Source organism: Temnothorax nylanderi, unplaced genomic scaffold (assembly GCF_030848795.1).
Source record: "Temnothorax nylanderi isolate EJ_2023f unplaced genomic scaffold, tnyl_v1.0 TNYL_tig0828_pilon, whole genome shotgun sequence".
Taxonomy (NCBI): Eukaryota; Metazoa; Arthropoda; class Insecta; order Hymenoptera; family Formicidae; genus Temnothorax; species Temnothorax nylanderi.
In genome coordinates, this window is record NW_027249890.1 from 23,010 (window position 1) to 42,970 (window position 19,961).

Here is a 19,961-nt window from a genome sequence, read left to right on the forward strand (position 1 = left end):
TTAGAAAATACAAGAGAAAGAAGAAAACGTACAAGATGTAAGTATTTTGCATTGCAATGCTGAATAAAGAAATTTTGTATGTTTTTTATTTTTAATTAAATACTGTTATTTCCTAAATTATAGATGCAAGTACAGAACGTTTAAGCGTGCAATTAGCTGATGCACGAGAATCATTTCAAACAATAGCAGACAAACATGCTGAAGCAATGACAGTTGGTTTTTTGGAAATTTATGCAGAACACATTTCAATTCTATTTAATGTAAATAATTTTTTATTTTTATAGATATTAGCAGAAGCTATGAAACTACAAGCGGAGGCTACTGTCCAACTTAGTCATGCTGTAGAAAAGATGGCAAAGAATGAGGGACGCCAAACAAAATTATTAGAATTGATTTATAAAATGTTCAATGAAAAAAATACATAGCTTTTATTTTATCTGAAAATCATCGTATATACAGTTTCACTTTTTATTCCTTTAATCCTACATATTTTCCTCATTATCCCACGCACAATAATAATTAGGAAACCGCTCTCGCATAATTTGTTTCTGTATTCGTTGCGCTACAGCTCTAGGTGGTCTACGAAGGACTACGTCTTGTATTTCTGCTACATTGTCTCTCTCATCAAGTTCTGCCTGTTCATTTTGTACAATTTCTTCTATTTCATCAAATGGCAGCCGATAATATAAACGCATGTTATGCAGAACTGCGCACGTATTTACAATCTGTCCTGCTACTTCTGGAGCATACATCAGAACACGTTGATATGACAGACATCTCCACGTTCCCTTTAAAACTCCAAAAAATCTCTCGACAACACTCCTTGCTTTGCATAACTGTTCATTATAATGAAATTGTCGACTCTGTTGTGGGTAATGTGGCAGTGGTGTCATAAGCCAAGGTTCTAAGGGGTACCCAGCATCACCTATATACAAGAAAAAGAATTTTAAAAAGAAGGTTACATAATGTAACATATAGTACTCGTAAAATTAAGAAAAAATAGTAATTATAACATAAAATCCTAAAATTCCAATAATTTCAAAAATTAATTATTACATTAAACGTAATAGAACAATAGCATGATACACTGAATATAAAAGTTGTTATGTAACATTTGTTTGTGTTTATATATTTGAGTTGTTTTAGCTTTTAATAAGCTGTGTATGTTTTTCCCTTTTTTTCAAATTTTGATGATATATCATGAAAATTTATAATACTGTTGATAGAATTCACAAGCTGTAAAACAATTTCTAACAGACATAATATGTATAAATGACGCATAAAGACATTAGGTTTGTTCGCGTCGCATGCCCCACCATGCTCCTAATTACTCCAACGCACTCCAAAAACTCATCTGCTCCAATCGCCACCTTTTATCCGTGATCCAAGTGCTCTTGGTGTTTATTGGAGTATGCGACGCGAACAAACCTATTTATATTTAGTGTAGTGTACTATTGCTTTATCTTATCAAGTAAGAACTATGATTCATAACTTTGAAAAGTTATAGGTTTTAGGAAATATGTTTTCTACAAATATACAGGGTGTTTCTTAAAAAACCGCCCACTTACTACATGGCACTGTTTCTTTTCAAAAATTAAGTCGAAAAGTTCTGTACTATTTTTTTTGTATAATGTTCAATAATTACTACTTTATTAAGCATTACAGAATAAAATAGCTCAGGACTTTTTGACTTAATTTTTGAAAAGAAACAGTGCCATTTAGTAAGTGGACGGTCTTTAAGAAACATCCTGTATATTATACTGCACAATAAATTATAAAAAAAAGAATTATTCTGTATACCTCAAGACTTACCAATCAAATAAGTTCTCCTTTCACCATGGTTGTAAGAATATTCCATGACATTTCTTATTGCAGAAGCACCCCATATGTAGGCATCGTTTCTCGCTCCAGGATATCGTGCATTAATATTGAGTATTTTTAAATCTGAATCGACTATCTGTAAGAATGTTATATGTAATTACATATTGCTATTATTAATACATATTTTGTATAGTCAGTTGTAAAAAAATGACACATTTTGTTTTAATGAGCTATGGAATAAACAAAAATCACATACGATCGACCTTATAAATTTTACCTATCGTGATACTCATAAAAGCAAAACATTCCAGTCGACATAGAGCATCAGTTACACTAAATCTGTATTATAATTTCGCATTCAACAATGTAAATATATTATAATATAACAATATGTGTTACATTACATTTACATTGTTGAGTGCGAAATTATTATTAACTATAATTAATTATAATTAAATTAAGATAGATGTGATGTAACTGATGCTCTGTGTCGACTGGGATGTCATAAACTTTTAGTAATTTATTATATACATATAATATCATATACAATATATACAATATTATATGTACATTGTTAATGTATTTTAAATAGTTTAAAAATAAAGAATTAAGACATAAAATATAAAACTTTTTAGTTATAAAACTTACTGCTTGAACATTTAAAGAATGATTTCCATGGTGGTTTACATAAGCCTCTTCATGTATTTGCGGTGCAAGAATATTAATATGGGTGCAATCTATAGCACCAATAGCACCTGGAAATGGTTGCGGAGCTTGTGCAAATTTATTTCTTGTGGATGTTTTTTCTTCTGCCGTTATAGGGAAGCTTATCCATCGACGCAAGAAATGTATATTCATTAACAGCACAACTTTTCTTATGCAACGGTTAGCGCACGGTTGGCTTACAACCAATTCACATTGATTACCAGCCGGTCTTTGGTAACTACCATTAGCAAAAAAGCCAAACGCTACCAATACTTGTACTTCTACAGACAAGCCGGTTATACGCTGTTTCTGCAAATAAGGTCTTAGAACAGTGACAATGTCCATGACCACTTCTTTATTTACTCTAAATTGCGAGATGAATTCATTGTTAGAGAGCTCAAATGGATTTTGGGCATCGCGTAGTAATCTTCTCTCTAATCTTCTTTCTATCACTCTTACTCTCTCTTGGAGAAAAAGTATATTTATTGCTAAATATTCTTCAGCCATTTTACCTTAAAAATTAAAAAAATAAATTTTAAAGGAATTTTTATTAAAAAGATATATATCTGCTTTACAAGAAAAACTCTATTTTTAATCAACAACATTTGGCAATGTCATGACAATTCGACCATTGGTTTTGGTTAAAAATAGAGTTTTTCTTGTTAATCACTTATTGGCGGAACAAACATATACTTTTCTGCATATCTGCTTTACATTAAATGGTAATTCTTCAGTTTAGCTACCTCAGCACAGAAATCGATGCAATTAGGCTTATTCGACGCGTTTTTGCACGAAACGAACGAATCTGGCAGAAAAAAGTGTCGCTCTGCCCCGCGACGCGAGATATTAATCGTTAAAGTAGACAGGAATCAGGTTATGATTCCTGTCATACCGACGACATGTAGCAACACTGAACGTGCTCTGCGGCCATATGCGCACGCTCAGTGACCGCACGCGCATGCTTAGTGGCCGCACGCGCATGCAAAAGTGCGCCAATTTTAAATATGATGACTATTGACTGGTCAATCGTGCGGAATAACCAAGCGTCTTGATTCAAGCAGTTAGGTATCACGCTGGAAGTTTATTTAGTTTTATTATGCGGGGGAAGGGGTTCCGCCGCAGGCTACTTTTATGTAAAAATCACAACTTCTATAAAGCAGGGCATATACACACGTGTGTGTGCCCTGCTTTAACGAAAATTACAATTTCTATAAAGCAGAAGCAGGGCATACACACGTGTGTGTGTGCCCTGCTTTAACGGAAATCACAACTTCTATAAAGCAGGGCATACACACGTGTGTGTGTGCCCTGCTTTAACGAAAATCACAACTTCTATAAAGCAGGGCATACACACGTGTGTGTGTGTGTGTGTGTGTGTCCACGCGAAACGAGGTGCCACATGGGTTTATGACGCGCTTTACAACTTAAAGTACATGCTAAGTTGTAAAGCGAAATTATAAAGTACATGCATGGGGAGGGGGGTTAAACAGTTAAATACTTTTAAAGCGCGTCATCTAACCTATGTTCATCATTAAAAGCTAATTGTAAGTGATATGTAAGTGATTTATTATTCTAATAAAATAGAATTAATAGATTTTTTAATTCAGCATGGAGTATTAGCAAATACAATTAAGTGTAGTCAGTGCGATAACGATATAAACATTGATAAAGATACATTAACATATTGATGTAGAAGACAATATTACATAAAAAATATACATAAAAAACGTGTCTCCAAAAAGTGCGATAAACATATTTTTAAAGTGCTGTACTTGGTCCCGGATTGGATGATACTGGCTGGTCCTCGGTAGTGGACATTGGAGGATACATTTTCGCGATGATCTCGAAAAAGGCTTCGATACGTTCCAGTCGTTTATAGGCGCATGTGAAAAGATATTCGGACAAATATCCAAGTAAGTGCTCGGATTTAGTTCCGTATCTTGGAATATTTGCCCGAACCTCTCTCCAAACGCGCTCTATATGTTGAGTATGTGCACCTGTAAATTGAAAAAATATATTAAATTATAGTGCAACATTAATAATATAATTACCTATTTATATATATTTTCAACATTTTTTACCACTCTCAGGATCGACAAAATTATAGGAATGGTTCACTGTCAGATGTTGGAAGTCTTCATTGCTCAAGCAATTGTAAGACTTCCAACAGTCTGACATGATCGTGGTTCCTGGCAGAATCCATTCCTTGATGCATGCCAGGAGTGTCTTTTCTGTCCGATCCTCGACTGGAACGATGAAGACCTTTTTTGAGTCTCGCTCGTACCCTCCAAAAATCCAATTACCCTTTAAAAGTCGGCCACGATTGTACTTACGATGTCCAATTTTTGCCTCATCTATCTCAACTGTGTGTCCTGGGCCACCAAGCTTTGTACTATACTTATCTGCCCAAAACACACAGACCTGCAAGTAAAAAAATAATATTAAAATTATTTTTCGACATTAATTATTATACATTTTTCTTTACTATACAGTACAATTATTAACATAAATTAAGATATAATTACCTCTCGGCAAAAATTGAACCAATCTGTAATCGTGGCTGACGCCACGCCAGTCTCATCCATTGTGATATCGTGACGCGGGTGTCGAAGCATCAAAAAACATGCTACTATTTTGCAAATAGTAGCAATGTCTAAGTGACTTTTATGGAACCAAGTACCAGTTTTCGCACTTTTATAAAAATCGCACTGTTTGCAGACACGTTTTTTATGTATATTTTTTATGTAATATCGTCTTCTACATCGATATGTTAATGTATCTTTATCGATGTTTATATTGTCACCGCACTGACTACACTTAATTGTATTCGCTAATACGCCATGCTGAATCAAAAAATCTATTAATTCTATTTTATTATATGTTAAACGAGCAAATTCTAATAAGCCTAACATTGCACGTGCCTGCGACTTCACGTATGATTTTAGCGCGCTTCATTTGTTTTATTCTAGTTCTCATTTTGCACACTAGTTTCAAATTGGCGCACTTTTGCATGCGCGTGCGGCTACTGAGCTGACTGAGCATGCGCATATGGCCGCAGGGCACGTTCAGTGTTGCTACATGTCGTCGGTATGACAGGAATCATAACCTGATTCCTGTCAACTTTAACGATTAATATCTCGCGTCGCGGGGCAGAGCGACACTTTTTTCTGCCAGATTCGTTCGTTTCGTGCAAAAACGCGTTGATTAAGCCTAATTGCATCGATTTCTGTGCTGAGGTAGCTAAACTGAAGAATTACCCATTAAATATAAAATTTATACATACGTGGACTGACGTGCACACCTCGGGATAAAATAAAAATATTCCAAGCGCGCGTTTTCCTCGTTGCGCTTGTCTCGCGCAAAGAAACAGGAAGAGCACAGGATTCGTGTTACGAAACACGAGAAATCGTAGTGTTTCACGATTTATCTGGTCCAAGATTGAAATGGAACACCTATCTATATATATATATTCTACATAACCTTAAATCTATCACCTTATAAATTTTAATAAATATAAAATTTATATTCTAACCTAATTACAGTCTAGTTATATTGTCGTTGTCATGTCGTTATGGCTTATCGAGGGGTCCTATACCCCTCGATATCATAACGACAAAATTCGGTACTTTATCGATACTTTTAACGACATTTATCGTTACGCTGAATCACAGAATACTATTTTTCGTTATAGTGTCGTTACGTCTGCGTAACGATATCCCTAGCTAGTGAAATTGTCGTTAGTAAGTTACAGAATAGGCCTCCTGGCTCGTTTCGCACGCTAAATTTAACGATACAGGTGTAGATGGTGTAATAATGTGTAGTCAAGGTGTAACTGTTCAAAATGTGCTAAAATACGTAAATCTTAATATAATACTCGGGAATTCGTCCCGCTCGTTGTTAATGCTAAAATATCACTCAAAATAAAATGTAATATATAAAATATGTCGAATTATCGACGCTGGCTGGAATTACTTGTAAAATGAATGTTAAATGAACCATATTGTTTGACTGTCACTCGCGGATCAGTCGTGGATCTATTTCTAAGCCTAAAATTAATATGTATAGTGTGAATAAAGTGTAAAGTATAAAGACTATATCCGTGTTAGGAAAGCTGGTGATTAAGGGAAAAAATATTATGAATGAAACTATTAAATATTCTATAAACTTCATGATATTGAATTTAAGGTAAATAATAGGGTTCTGACTTTGCTTTATGCGAATATGTTAATAATAAAATGCAAATTATTGCAATGGCAAATAAAATGAATATAAAAGATAATACTATTATTCTGAACCTGTCTGAATTCATTATTAATGACTCTAATTGTACTTTTGGGAAAGGAATATTATTCGACTGGTAAGTTCTGTTTTGCTGTTTATTATAAAAGTGTCACCAGTGTCTGTGGTGTATAATGTCACTTATTTATAATTTTATCGCGTTGGCTTGCTGCCTTATCTTTACCAAACAATAAAGTAATAAAATCTAGCACTTAACGTGTGCATATAAAATATCTCGTATAAAATAATAAAATCAAAGAATACAATGGGCGCATTCAGCGCACAGAACAGTTGCGGATTTATGCGCTGAATGGCCTGTGATCCGGAGCGCTCCCACAACATGTGGCGGTAGCGGACGCCATATTTTAGAGCGAAAATTTTGATGCTACATCGACGGAACTGTTGTGAGATTTGACTGGAGACATGTGAAGACATGTAAGTTGTCTTGGGTTATGTTCGTTATGTTTTATGCTGCATCGCAATGGATTATTACGAAGATACGTATACCTACATATAATGGATTAAATTACAATATTGTAGATATATTGGAAGTGCACGAGAAATTGAAAAATGGCATGTACAATTAGAAATTAAATATTATTTTAAATTAAATTGTATAACTAACCTACATAATCTTAAATAAATTACACATGCCCAGCAAACACCAAGCTACATGTAACTTGATGTTTGTTGGGATGCATTATTGCGCATATCGTACTTGCGTATGCGCGATAATAATAATATAATAATTATATGTAATAATTATATAATAGTATTATATTATGTAATAATTAAATGTTTCAGACAAAGTTTTCTTCCAGTCATATATGAAAAACAACCTATGTTGTCTGGACGTTACTGGTTCTATTAATGACACTTTGACAGAAAATTGCAGTGGACACATCGCAAGCAGTGAGTAAATTGATTAAAATATTTATAGGTTTTGGCATTTCAATCAACTTTGTCATCAACATTTTGTTGCATTGTAAAATATGTTTTATGATATAGATACGCTTGATTCGACAACAGAGGACGGCAATAAACAACAATGGACAGTAAAGGGTACAAAATTATTATTAGAATTGTACAAGGAGAGAAAAGAAAAGTTCCGTGATCCCAAAACCAAAAAAAGAAACCTGTGGACAGAGATCGTAAATGAAATGGGCAAAAATGGTTATAAGCATTTGACTGAAGATATACCGGACCGAAAGTTGCGCAATCTGAAAAAACTTTCAGAACAATAAAGGATAACAACCGGAAAAGTTCAACGGGACGAGGACGAATAACATGGGAATATTATGACATCTTTGAAGAAATATTCTCTGATGATCGGACAATAAATTTTGGACCAACAATTTCTTCTTTAGATTCTGCTACAACTGTAATACAGTCTTCATCATCTGCTGCGTCAACAATTTTGTCTCCTACATCGACATCCACTGCATCTTCTTCGATGAGATTAGTTGCTTCTTCAGCACCAACAGGACCGCCAACTCTTACACCGCCCGTAAGAACAGCTTCTTCAGCACCAACAGGACCGCCAACTCTTACACCGCCCGTAAGAACACCATCTCCCGCATCGACAAGGTATGTGTGTCGTACACAACCGACAAGGATATCCACGCCACCAGCACACACGAGGATTTTCATGCATACTTCAGATTTCTTCGATTCAACGTTCGAAGGGGATTCGTTTTTTGAAGAAAATATTACGAAATTTTACTCTTCTTCTCATTCTTCTTCTTCTTACTCTTCTTCTTCTAGTGTAGCAGCAGAACGTTCCTTTAGCGAGTCTGAATCTGTTCTTGGATCTGTTCCAAATTCTTCAGAATGTACTACTCCATCAACTCAGCGACAACAGAGGAAAATGGCTTCAAAGAAAGAGACTTATGATCTGCGAAAGAAACTGCTTACGGTGGAACAAGAGCGAGTTGAAATAATGACCGAATTGAAAAAGAGCATCGACGACAACAACAAAATTCAACAGGAGAGAAATGATCTTTTAAAGAAAGTACTAGAAAAAATGTAAAAATAAGGTTTTTTATTTTCTAAAACATGATGTCATGTCACATCACATGATGACATGACATGGTCACATCACATGATGATATAACATGACATGTCATATTATGTTACATTTTTTTTAAAACATGTATGCTATTAAAACATAAGGTTGTATATTCACTTATTGTTAGTGATATTCATAAAAATAAACATTTATTTTATTTTTATAAATTGCTTTGTTACAAACTTATAAATCAGCTACAATAGCATTCCTCTTTTCTATTGCTTCCTGCATCCCAAACCTGTCTTGGACTTCATTTTGCTCATGGACATCAATTACAGGAGCATCGTCGTTATCGTTCATCCTTTCATTATAGTCTTCTATTTCTCCATTGTCAATTATAAAATTGTGGAGCATGCATGTAGCCGCTATAATTGTGTTTCCAAAGCCTGGATCGGAAATGTCCAAATATTTCAAACGCCTAAATTTTACTTTAAGTAATCCGATTGAGCGAATAGAACTTAGTCTGACATTATAGCGAATGTGAGCCGCGGGAAGATGCCCATTATCCCGAAATGGGGTTATTAAATTTAACTTTAACGGATATGCGCAGTCTCCAATTAAATGTTGGCGCTGAAGGAGAATTGGATTCTCCCTATCTGTCAACATTTGAAATAGTCTACTATTTCTGAACACGCGTGCATCGTGCATCCTTCCTGGCATACCTATAAATACATCGATGAACCGTGCAGAATGATCGCAAACCCCTGTAAGAAATTTTTTTTCTTAATTTATTGATAATTTATTTTAAAGGACTACATAAAATTTGAAAATAGTACTTTGTAATATGATTGTATAATACTATACCTTGTAATATTATTGAATGAAATTGTTTTCTGTTGAAATAATCATTCGCATTTCTAACTGGCTGCTTTATTGGTATATGGCATCCATCAATTGCCCCCACGACATTTCGTATGCCGCGTGAACGTTCTTCAAATATCTACAATATTATGTACAAGAATAAATCTTAACGAAATTAAATTTATATTATACAATAAAACACACATTATTGAAATTCTTACCTGCGATGAAATAGCTTGTTGTGCAGCATTTGGCCATTGAACATACTGTGACATTAATTCTGCTAAAGTACTTATTATTGATTTAAATATACCATATCCTGTACTTGTCGGAATATCAAACCGATCACCAACTGCCAGAAAAGACTCGGGCTTACTTAACAACCATATAGTAAATAATAACTTTTTATTCAGAGGAATATTGACATTTAGTTGATCGTTTTGCATATGATTTCCAACTACGTTCAGCAATACCTAAATGTTAAAGAATAATTGTATACATTCCATGATCAATCTATTATACATCATATAGGATATAATTACAGAAGAAACTATACGTACATCAAAAGTTATTCGAGTCATTCGAAAATGTTCTCTGAATTGATCGTCCGTGTATGTCGGAATCGTTAATTCAAAATATTCTGCGTTTCGCGTCTATGCCTCTTGACGCTGAGCGTGTATTAGGTTATCGATCTCGGGCAACGGTTGGATCAAATTATCGATGATATTACCCACGATATTCATATTCAGCCCGTCGTCAGCCACAAATTCCAAAAATAGATTTATAGGATCCATATTTCACGTTATTTACACTTAAAATAAAATACACGTGGATCAGATGTCGGAGTGGTATCGACCGCTCACTCAGCAAAGCATTGGCTGAATCTAAATTGATAATATCTTAATCTAGATATTTCATATTGCAATAATATATAATTTAAAGGAATATAATACCTGCTTCAGTATTCATAGTTCTTCAGAGACTTTTCACTGGAACATCAATATATTTCTCAGGTTATGGAATGATTGGGAGCTCAGTCCGTCTAGGAGATCATTTCCCCAATAAGAGCATCAATACACGCGGAAACATGATGGCATCAGTTTTATTTCCTAGACGAAAGTGAGCCAAGGCCAGGCTATATGCTACGTTCGGTAGTTGAGTTAAATTTCTGGAGTCTTCCCACAGATTACAAAACTTTATGAACCATTCATATTCTTTGGCTTTTAAGGCGTAGAAGTCAATGGACAAAACCACTGCTAGTGGATCATCCTCAGGATCCAATGACAGAAGTAATTTACAAAATTCCAAGCTTGTTCTGAAATTTTTCATAGAAATTAATGTAAAGTCTCATTTTGCTCGTTCTAATATTCTTTTTACGGGTATTTACCTATAACAAGCACGTCCGCCGACAAATCCAAGATGTTTAAAAAGCGTTATAAAAAGTACACGATTCTGTTGTTTTCTGTAGTCCAACCTACACTGGGCAGTTGTTATATTGAAGAATGGATGAAACGCACATTCTAAGCAGTACAGAGTCCGTTTGATAAATTCTGCTGCATAGGCTAAGTCGTCAAATTATTTTACACATTTCAGATACCTGCAGGAGGGAGTCTATATGGTAAGAATGGGCATTTACTATATTCTGAAACATAATAACTTGTATTAACATTTATATACCACACAGATATAAGTAAAAGAATTTGTGTTACTAAGTATATAAGCTTATATTATGACAAAACAAAGATACCATGCCAGAATTGCAAAGCACAAAATCTAATATCGCTATCCAATCTCGTTCTTTACTTACAATTATGTTCTCTGGATTCAGACTTTCAACAGCTTGCAAGAATTTATGCTGTACCCCTTTTTACGAGGCGCTATGTTCATATACAAAGTACTGTACATTCTCCGTAGTCTGTATAGAGTTATCTAAAGACATGGATAAACCAGATTTTCTAGTTGATACCCAGGTATTATTTTGCGGGGAGATCAACCATGTCTTCTTTAAATTCCCACGGCCGTTATTATTGCTTCTCCTGCTGCAAGAATAGAGTACTTCTTGCTCAACGAAAACTTGTAAATTACGGCATACGTTATCCATATATCATTTAAGTATAAATGTAATTGTACCTTTGTGTAGCCTCTATAGTTTTACTACCAAAGATCCTCAGAGACTTTTCACTGGAACATCAATATATTTCTCAGGTTATGGAATGATTGGGAGCTCGGTCCGTCTAGGAGATCGCTCGTGATATTGCTAGAATCTGTATCATCCGGGAAGTACGACTTCCTTGACGATCGCCTGATACTCGCTGTCGTTGCTAACGTTGACGACTTCGTCGCAGCTCGACTTTTGATCGCTTTCGTTCGTTTTCTGAATAATTATTGGCGCAACGCCCGCGCCGGCTTCCGGCTGCTCGACGAACGCCCAATCCTCTTCCTCGTCGTGGAAGCGCACCGGTTCTGGTTTCACGACCTCGACGTCGATGTGTGGAGACAAATGACCGTTTCGATGACCGTACGGTTCCTCGATCAGGGAATAATGTTCGCTTTCGGCCGCTGTGAACTGCGCCGGCGGTCCAGGACGATCCTCTTGATCGTCTTCGGTTAAGTTGACGACGTTCGGTGACGACGTTCTCGGTTTCCTCGACGGCTTCGTCGTCGGTGCTGCTCGAGCAGATCCTCAGCGCCAGCTCGCTCTCTATCAATTCCTGCAGGCTCTTGTCGTCGCTCTCGAGCTCGTTACGCGTATTGTTTGTAAGTACAAGATCGTCGTCGTCGTCGCACAACGAGATATTCGCGGTTATGTTCACTAAGCGGCGTTGCGATCAAAACCGCTACCAAACGAGCGACTGCTAGGCTAGCGGAGGTTCGGCAGCCATTCAGCGAAAAACAGCGCTGAAAGAGGGAGCGATCCCGCAACAGTTTTGTGCGCTGAATGCGGCCAATGTTAGCTTTTCACAACGTACGCTCAATGTTTATGAGTCTTATTCTTTAAAATATATTTGTCGATATAAAATGTTCTTAAAGTTAATTTATTTCTGTACATTACGCGAAAGGGTTATAACTGAGTGTACACCTGTGAGTGTAACTCCTCTGCTCCTTGGTCAGGCTGGCTTTCGTCCTCGGGGTACAGCTCCTGCTGCACTGTTTCCTCCGTCGCGAAGATCTGGGACCCGGGCGATGTCGTCTCCTCGATTCTGGCGATGCCCGTCGCCATTAGCCTGCTCACCTCCTCGTCCGGTAGTTCCTCGAATTGAAGTGACCCGGTGGTGCCCTGGTGTGTCGTCGGGCCTCCCTGAGTCTCGTCTGGCTGCTCGGTTGCCCTATGGTGCACCTTAGCTGGCTGCACCTTTTGCACCTTGTGCTCCCCTCGCACTTGGCTCGCGTTCTCGGGGTCCTGGGACATGTCAGGTGTCTCCAGGGTGTTGTCCCGGCTTATCTGGGAAACGGGTGGTTTAGCACTCGGTCCCAAGGAGAAGTTAGTGGGAGTGAGACAAAGCACATCCCAAAGTACGAGAGTGGGGAGGCTGTCTCTTTCGATGGTTTGCGTAATTTTCCGTTAATGGCGGACGGATTTGATTCATAGCAAGCAAGAGCGGCCTTTTGTGCCTTGCGTTATTGACGCCATTACGCCTTTATGTCATTATTACAAAGATCGCTGGCCGTATCGTGCCCTACAGGGAAGCGAGTGCCATCAAATTAAAAGAAGGGGAAGAAGCAAGCAAGAGCAAGACACGTCGAAGGTGTTCGTGATAAAGTTAATTGCTCATGGCCAAGGCCACGGTTGATTCCATTGATTGGAATGATTCCATTATAGATAAAGGTATATATGTTATATTAATAATTGTATATTTGCATCGTTTCAATATTATATTTTCGACTTTTTTGATGACTGATTATTATAAATAATCATCTTTGTTGTGTATAACATGTTGCTTCGGATTCTTAATGTTATGTTTCTATTGGGTTGTATATTGATCTCATATTTATTTACTTTTTTTTTACAAGAGATCGATGAAAGTAATGTAATATATTTGGCATAAATTTATATGGCTCTTTTAGAGTTGACAAGTTATCAGTGTTAAAATATTAAATTTTTTTTTAATATGCAGAAAGGATATTTTCTCTGATTTTTGTACTTTTTGTAATTTTTAGGTCTGTTCTTCAAAGCTGAACTAGTGTAACTTGATGCAGCCAGTAAAGAATATAAAGTTTCAGTATTATACCCGGTTTTTTCAGCGTCGGATGACTTTAATTTTATGTTAAACTTACTTTTTTCTTTCTAAAAGGACAGTTAGAAAGAAACAAAAAGTTTAACCTAAGGTTAAAGTTGTTCAACGCTGACAAAACTGGGCCTTAGTCTCTTTTCCGTTTTGGAAATAAACTATCCAAAATGTTGCCGTCTTAATAGACGGCCATACTAACGCGTGGTCAATTTTGTGCGTAACGCCTCGGTTGGCGCAGTCATCTCAAAGTCAAGTTTACCTTTAATATTTTGAATGTTTTTGTTAACAATTCTGTTAACAATTCCCCGAAAAATATCTCGTTATAAATGTTTACAGTGTACATAAAGTAAAAAACGAATTATTTGATATACGGCAACGTAATTGGCAACGATATATTACACATGTGCTTATTTGGTACTATAAAATAATGCACGTGCGTGTGTGATTAAGAGTCGTATTAAATCAATATCGAATTACTAGAAACTTGTATCGCGAGCAGTTTTTATTATTTATGCTTACGTTCGCCACGTCACACACCTTGTTTCAAGTTAAATAAAAGCAATAATTTAAAGAAAATGACAAGTCGATGTTTGAATAAACTTGGAATTGAGTAGTCAGATAGTAGTCAGTGCGCCAGCCGAGCTGATAACATGTAAAGTTGACCACGGGCTAATAAGGTCATTTATTAAGATTGCAAGCTTCGGACTATTTATTTCCAAAACGCCTGAAAGAATAAAATACTGATATTCTATATTCTTTATCTATTCATTCTAACAATAAGTTTTAATTCATTTTAATTCAGTTATATTATTTATTATTGTACAAAACTCAAAATACGAAGAAAAGTCTTTTGGTCGCACTTTTTATATCTATGCAAATTCCTAAAATAAATTACGTATTATAGAAGTTTTGTGTACGCTCTACTTAATCAGTTTACGTTTATTACTTCATTAATCACATTTTTAGACGTTATTTTTGGTTTTTTTAAGACTTAAAATATGTTATAATTCATGTCCAATATAGGCATAACACTTTTACGGAGACGACCGGGAAAAGCGGCATTGCAGCGCTCACGCGCTAAATGTAAAGAGCGTAGAAAAGAACGTTTGCTTGCTGCAATTACAGAGAATGAGGAGCCTCAACAGCAGCAGCAACAGCAGCAACAGGAGCAACAACAGGAGCAACAACAGGCGCAACAGGCGCAACAACAGCAGCTGCGGCCGCAACTAACACAAAATGCGCGCATTGTTGAGCTGCGTAAGGAACTGGAGAACATCCAAAAACAGATACGAGAGGAGTTACGATGCCGATATAATTATGGTGGTCGCGGTCGCGGTCGCGGACGCGATCGTGGTCGTGGTCACGGTCGTGGTCGTGGTCGTGGTCATGGTCGTGGCCGTGGCCGTGGTCGTGGCCGTGGCCGTGGCCGTGGCGACCAAATTATTATCTATCAACGCCATGCTAATATTTCTTTATAAAATACATAAACATTTTTTTTATATTTTTAATATTTCTATTTTTTTTAAGTTTTTGTATGTGTCTTTATTTCAGCTATACGCCAAGAAAGGACTTGGTTTACAATTCCACTTAACTCACACATCCATCCACACATCAAACAACATTCTTCTTTACAAACAAGCCGCAATACATTATTATTTACATTATTATTATTTACAACCGTTATCTTTTTTGTAGTATTCCTCTCTCCTTTTCCATAATCTATTTAGCACCTTTCCTTTTTCCATTCTAAATTTGTCATCGCATATATTCTCTAATCGTTCTCCGTTATTCCTACCTAAATTCTCAAACCACATACTTGTGATGTTGCACTCGCTTATATAATGCTCTAAATTGTCCCTACCTGACTTGCAGAATCTACACTTCGTATCTTCTTCGTCAAGCCAGTATTTATTTGCGTTCTCGAAATTGCCGCACCTTAATTTTACCATCGCTCTAATCTCGTCCCCTGTTTTTACTTTATCCAAGTTCGCTTTTAATAAATAACTCGGTGTTTTGTTGCTCGCCTCTATCTCTTTGTACCTTGTATTGTACCTTGCCTCTACTATTTTACTGTTTATTATTTGCCCTTGAATATCCTGTTCCTTTATTCTTACTAAGCCTTCAGTATTTTTACCTTCATAATTTCATTCTTTTATTACTTCAGAGCTCCAACCATTGTTATCATAAAACCTTTCTCGTTCCAAATTATATAAATCCTTTTTCTTTTTATCCCTTGTGTCCTTTTCATCCCAACATGCCTTTACTAAACTTCCATTTTTTTTCCTCTGCTTTTTTTCTTGAACCTCATGGCTCTTATACCCCAACAGATTTTAAGTTTCTCTAATCTTAGTTCCCTTAGTATTACATACCTCGGTGTGCAAAAGTCTAGTCTAAATATCCATCTTACATAATCCAACATGACTTTTTCCAACTCCTTTTTTTCACTCCACCCCCATATCTCTGCTCCGTATTCCATCACACTTTTCACTAGGTACTTAAAAAGCGTCCATCTCCTACTAAAATTATCTTTACATAATCTTTCTCCTAAACCCCAGACCCTATTTGCAGCGACCCTTCCTTTTCTTTTCAGCTTTTTTATATGATCGACATAATTACCTTTCCTATTAAACGTGAAACCCAGATATTTAAACATTTCTACTTCCTCTATTATTTTTTCGCCCCATTTCCAAGTCATTCTGCCTTTTTTACCTTTACTATTAAATACCAACACTTTAGTTTTTTCTGTATTTAATTCTAGTTTCCTTTCTTTTAAAAATCTTTTTAACATGCTCATCATATCTAGTAAAGCCTTTCTATTTTTCGCTACCAAAACCATATCATCCGCGTATGCTAATAACCACACTCTCACTCCTCCAAGCTCCACTCCTCCTATACCACGCTTTTCTAAAACTTTATCAATGTCCGCATTGTATAAATTGAACAGGGCGGGACTCATCACACAGCCCTGCCTTACACTTTTCTTCGTCTTGAAACACCTTGTGAACCCATCCCTCGTTCGTATTGTCACCTCCGTTTTTTTGTAAATTTCTTTTATCTTGTTTATTAAACTGCAATCTACTCCTTTCTCTTCCATTATCTTCCATAAAATTCCTCTGTCAACGTTGTCGAATGCTGCCCTTAGATCCACAAATATTGCGAAAATCTTGTCTTTCCCAATTGCCATACCTTTCTCCTTTTCCCTTTGCACTATATGGTTCAAGATAAATATGTTATCCATCGTAGACCTCCCTTTCCTAAAGCCGGCTTGGCTGTCAGGTATCATCCCTTTCATCTCCATTATTTCCTCCAATCTGTTCCTTAGAATTTCCGCATATATCTTGTATGCAGTGCACAGCAGAGAGATTCCCCTATAGTTGTCTGTTCTCTCCTTATCCCCCCTTTTATATAAGGGGACAACTATACTTGTTCGCCATTCGGTCGGAATTTTACCTTCCTTCCAAATAAGCTTCAACAGATCAGTTAGAGCCCTTCTCACCACTGCGCCACCATACAGCCATGCTTCCATTGGGATTCCATCGACACCTGCAGCTTTGCCTAACTTCATGTTCCTGACTGCCCTCACTATCTCCTCTTCTTGCAACTCCATTTCTATATCTTGAACCTGTTCCTCATTTCTTTCTTCTGTTCCCATGTCACGCACCTCCAACGCCTCATCCCTTCCCTCCATCTCGGTCCCAGCTAACAACTCCATGAAGTAACAATAATCAAACAAAGGGCTTGCGAACCAGCAGGTTGTTTATGCTATCATGTATATTTCGAACAAAGTAATGACAAACGTTTCGGCCATAACTGTGGCCTTCTTCAGTGTATCAAATAGTCGTTAAAATTTAAAACATACCCCCCTACAATAATAAAAACGCCATTCGCTTACAAAAATCAGATTACACATCCCCTTAACTTAATTCAACCGCCATTCGCTTACATCGTCAATACAATCGTCGTCTCAAGTCCGATCACAGCTCGTCGACGTATCATCGTGTCTAGTTATTAATTCGAGCCTTCCCTGAGTCGATCGAGAACGAATCCATCTCCACCTTGTCCCCACATTGCAGGTCACTGGTTAGGAGGGACTGAGGTTGAATATCCTTATGTAAAATATTTAACCCTTAAATGCCACCCGGGGTCCAGCGGACCCCAGACCCTTTAGAATGATATATTTTCAAATGTTCCCGCCAAATATGGAGCTCATATTTATTTATTTATTATTTTTTATTTTTTTGATTTTGGAGCCAACATTTTAACAGTTGGCGATCTTAATTTTTTATACTATGTTGAAATTGAAATTTTAACAATATAAGCATTTTATTCTCTTTTCTAAGCCTTGAACAACATTGAAAATAATTTTCATAACTAAATATCAAAAAATCAATAAGTAAGGAGACATTTTTCATGCTGGGGTCTTTTAGACCCCATGTGTCATTTACGAGATTCTTGAGAGGTGTGGCATTTAAGGGTTAATTTAGTGTTGAATTCAACGTATCCAACTCAATTATTAAGTACCTTCAAACGGCAGAAACGCTCCTCGAGAGACACATGTTAGGCTGTGGTCGGTCAGACGTCAAATGCGAGAGTCAGAGAACTATCGAGAGGAACATGTGGAGGGGACTGCGTATGGTGGGGAAAGAAACCTTGGTGGGAATCAGGAAGGCGGGAGAGCATTAAGGATCGGGAGATAAGCCTCTGGCAATAATTCCGTGTCACTATGATTATTAAGACCATCGCTCTGTCTTTTAATATGCAGCATTTCAGAGATGAGACGTTTATTATATATAAGTTCATTGTCTAAGATTTTTACTCCTTCCCAATCTAATCTGTGATCCGTTTTAAGGCGATGTTTTGTAATGACTGAAGGAGATCCGCTTCTCTTCATAATGTCGGATTTATGCTCTTTAATCCTGGTTTTAAGGTGTCTTTTTGATTGCCCTACATAAGTAGCCTCACAATCGACACAACTTATCTTATACACTATTCCACAGTGTGCCGATTTTTCTAATATATCCTTACCCGTCGTGATAAACTTGTTCGACTTGAACGGAATCGTGAAAGCCGGGCGGAAATTAATATTTTTGGCTAACGAAATACCACTTATGCTACACCTCTCATGTCTCCTTACAGTGCCAGACTAGAGTCAAGCTCAACAGGGTCTTCTTTCCCCGCTAATTTTTCCAAGCCCGTTCCCTTGGCAGTGGTTTCGCTAGATAGTAGATAGGGACAGTGGGAATCTCGTTAATCCATGAAGTAACTTCTCCAGTTCTCTTTCGGAATATTATTCTCTTTCCATTCTTTCTTCTTTCTTTGACTGTTTATGTAATTCCAAATTTTCTTTTCGTCCTTCAGTTTTCTTAATTCCTCCTCTTCCCTCTCTCTCTTCTCCATCCTTTTCTTCTCTAACCACCCCTTCAGGCATTTCTTACCTTCCAAATAGTCTTCCTTACTTCCCTTTTCACTTCTCCATCTTCTGTACTTTCTTTTCACCTCCCTCTTCTTTCTGGTACAACTCCTATCCCACCAATCTTTGTGCCCTATTTTCCTTCTTTTCTTTATCTTGATTTCCTTATAAACTAAGGCTCCAAGGATCCAGTTTTCGATTTTCTCCCATTTCCTATCCACCGACTCTATTTCCTGGTCTTCGTTTTCATGCCTCCTCTCCCTGTATAATTTCCTTGCCTCTTCGTTCCAACATATGATCTTCTTTGACATATTCTGCTCCTCTTCTTCCTCTTCTGTCCACCCCTCCATTTGTCTCGTATTCTCCTCTTCCTCCAGTAACAAGGTCAGAGGCAGATGATCCGAGTCCACCCTGTCCCCTATTCTAAATTCCAACACTCGTTCTTGCGCACTATCGTTTACAATTGCATAATCAATTACCGAGCACCCTCACGCACCCACATACGTATATTCCCCATCCCAATCCCCCTCTGTACATCCATTCAAAAAATACCATCCTTTTTCATTTATCATATCCACAAAACTTCTACCGCCATCTCCTATGACTTTATCTTTACTCTCCTTTTCAAAGTCACACTCCTCGTCCCTAC

At 36.9% G+C, this 19,961-nt stretch overlaps 2 protein-coding genes, 1 long non-coding RNA gene and 2 pseudogenes across 4 annotated transcripts; 1 reads left to right on the forward strand and 4 right to left on the reverse strand.

The window, feature by feature from the left end:
* Positions 1 to 10: 10 nt before the first annotated feature.
* Positions 11 to 430, forward strand: LOC139785564 (uncharacterized). Its single transcript, XR_011721997.1, has 3 exons — positions 11 to 37; positions 124 to 212; positions 285 to 430. It is a non-coding gene; the product is annotated as an uncharacterized lncRNA (long non-coding RNA).
* Positions 431 to 482: 52 nt separating this feature from the next.
* Positions 483 to 3,033, reverse strand: LOC139785561 (putative nuclease HARBI1). The gene is made up of 3 exons (XM_071724730.1): positions 2,470 to 3,033; positions 1,813 to 1,957; positions 483 to 925 (listed from the first exon to the last, which is right to left on the reverse strand). Exons 1-3 carry the CDS (start codon positions 3,031 to 3,033, stop codon positions 483 to 485), a joined length of 1,152 nt encoding a protein of 383 aa, XP_071580831.1.
* Positions 3,034 to 3,260: 227 nt separating this feature from the next.
* On the reverse strand, positions 3,261 to 5,772 carry LOC139785560 (uncharacterized). 2 transcript variants are annotated; one of them, XM_071724729.1, is made up of 4 exons: positions 5,052 to 5,772; positions 4,860 to 4,947; positions 4,608 to 4,772; positions 3,261 to 4,523 (listed from the first exon to the last, which is right to left on the reverse strand). In XM_071724729.1, the coding sequence occupies exons 1-4, from the start codon at positions 5,436 to 5,438 to the stop codon at positions 4,285 to 4,287; spliced, it is 879 nt and encodes a 292-aa protein (XP_071580830.1). In that variant the 5' UTR covers positions 5,439 to 5,772; the 3' UTR covers positions 3,261 to 4,284. The 2 variants fall into 2 exon arrangements, with proteins under 2 accessions (XP_071580830.1, XP_071580829.1); XM_071724728.1 differs by having other exon boundaries at positions 4,608 to 4,947.
* Positions 5,773 to 9,055: 3,283 nt separating this feature from the next.
* LOC139785562 (uncharacterized) lies at positions 9,056 to 10,467 on the reverse strand (annotated as a pseudogene).
* Positions 10,468 to 10,723: 256 nt separating this feature from the next.
* LOC139785563 (ribosome quality control complex subunit TCF25-like) lies at positions 10,724 to 13,082 on the reverse strand (annotated as a pseudogene).
* Between the last annotated feature and the right edge of the window lie 6,879 nt (positions 13,083 to 19,961).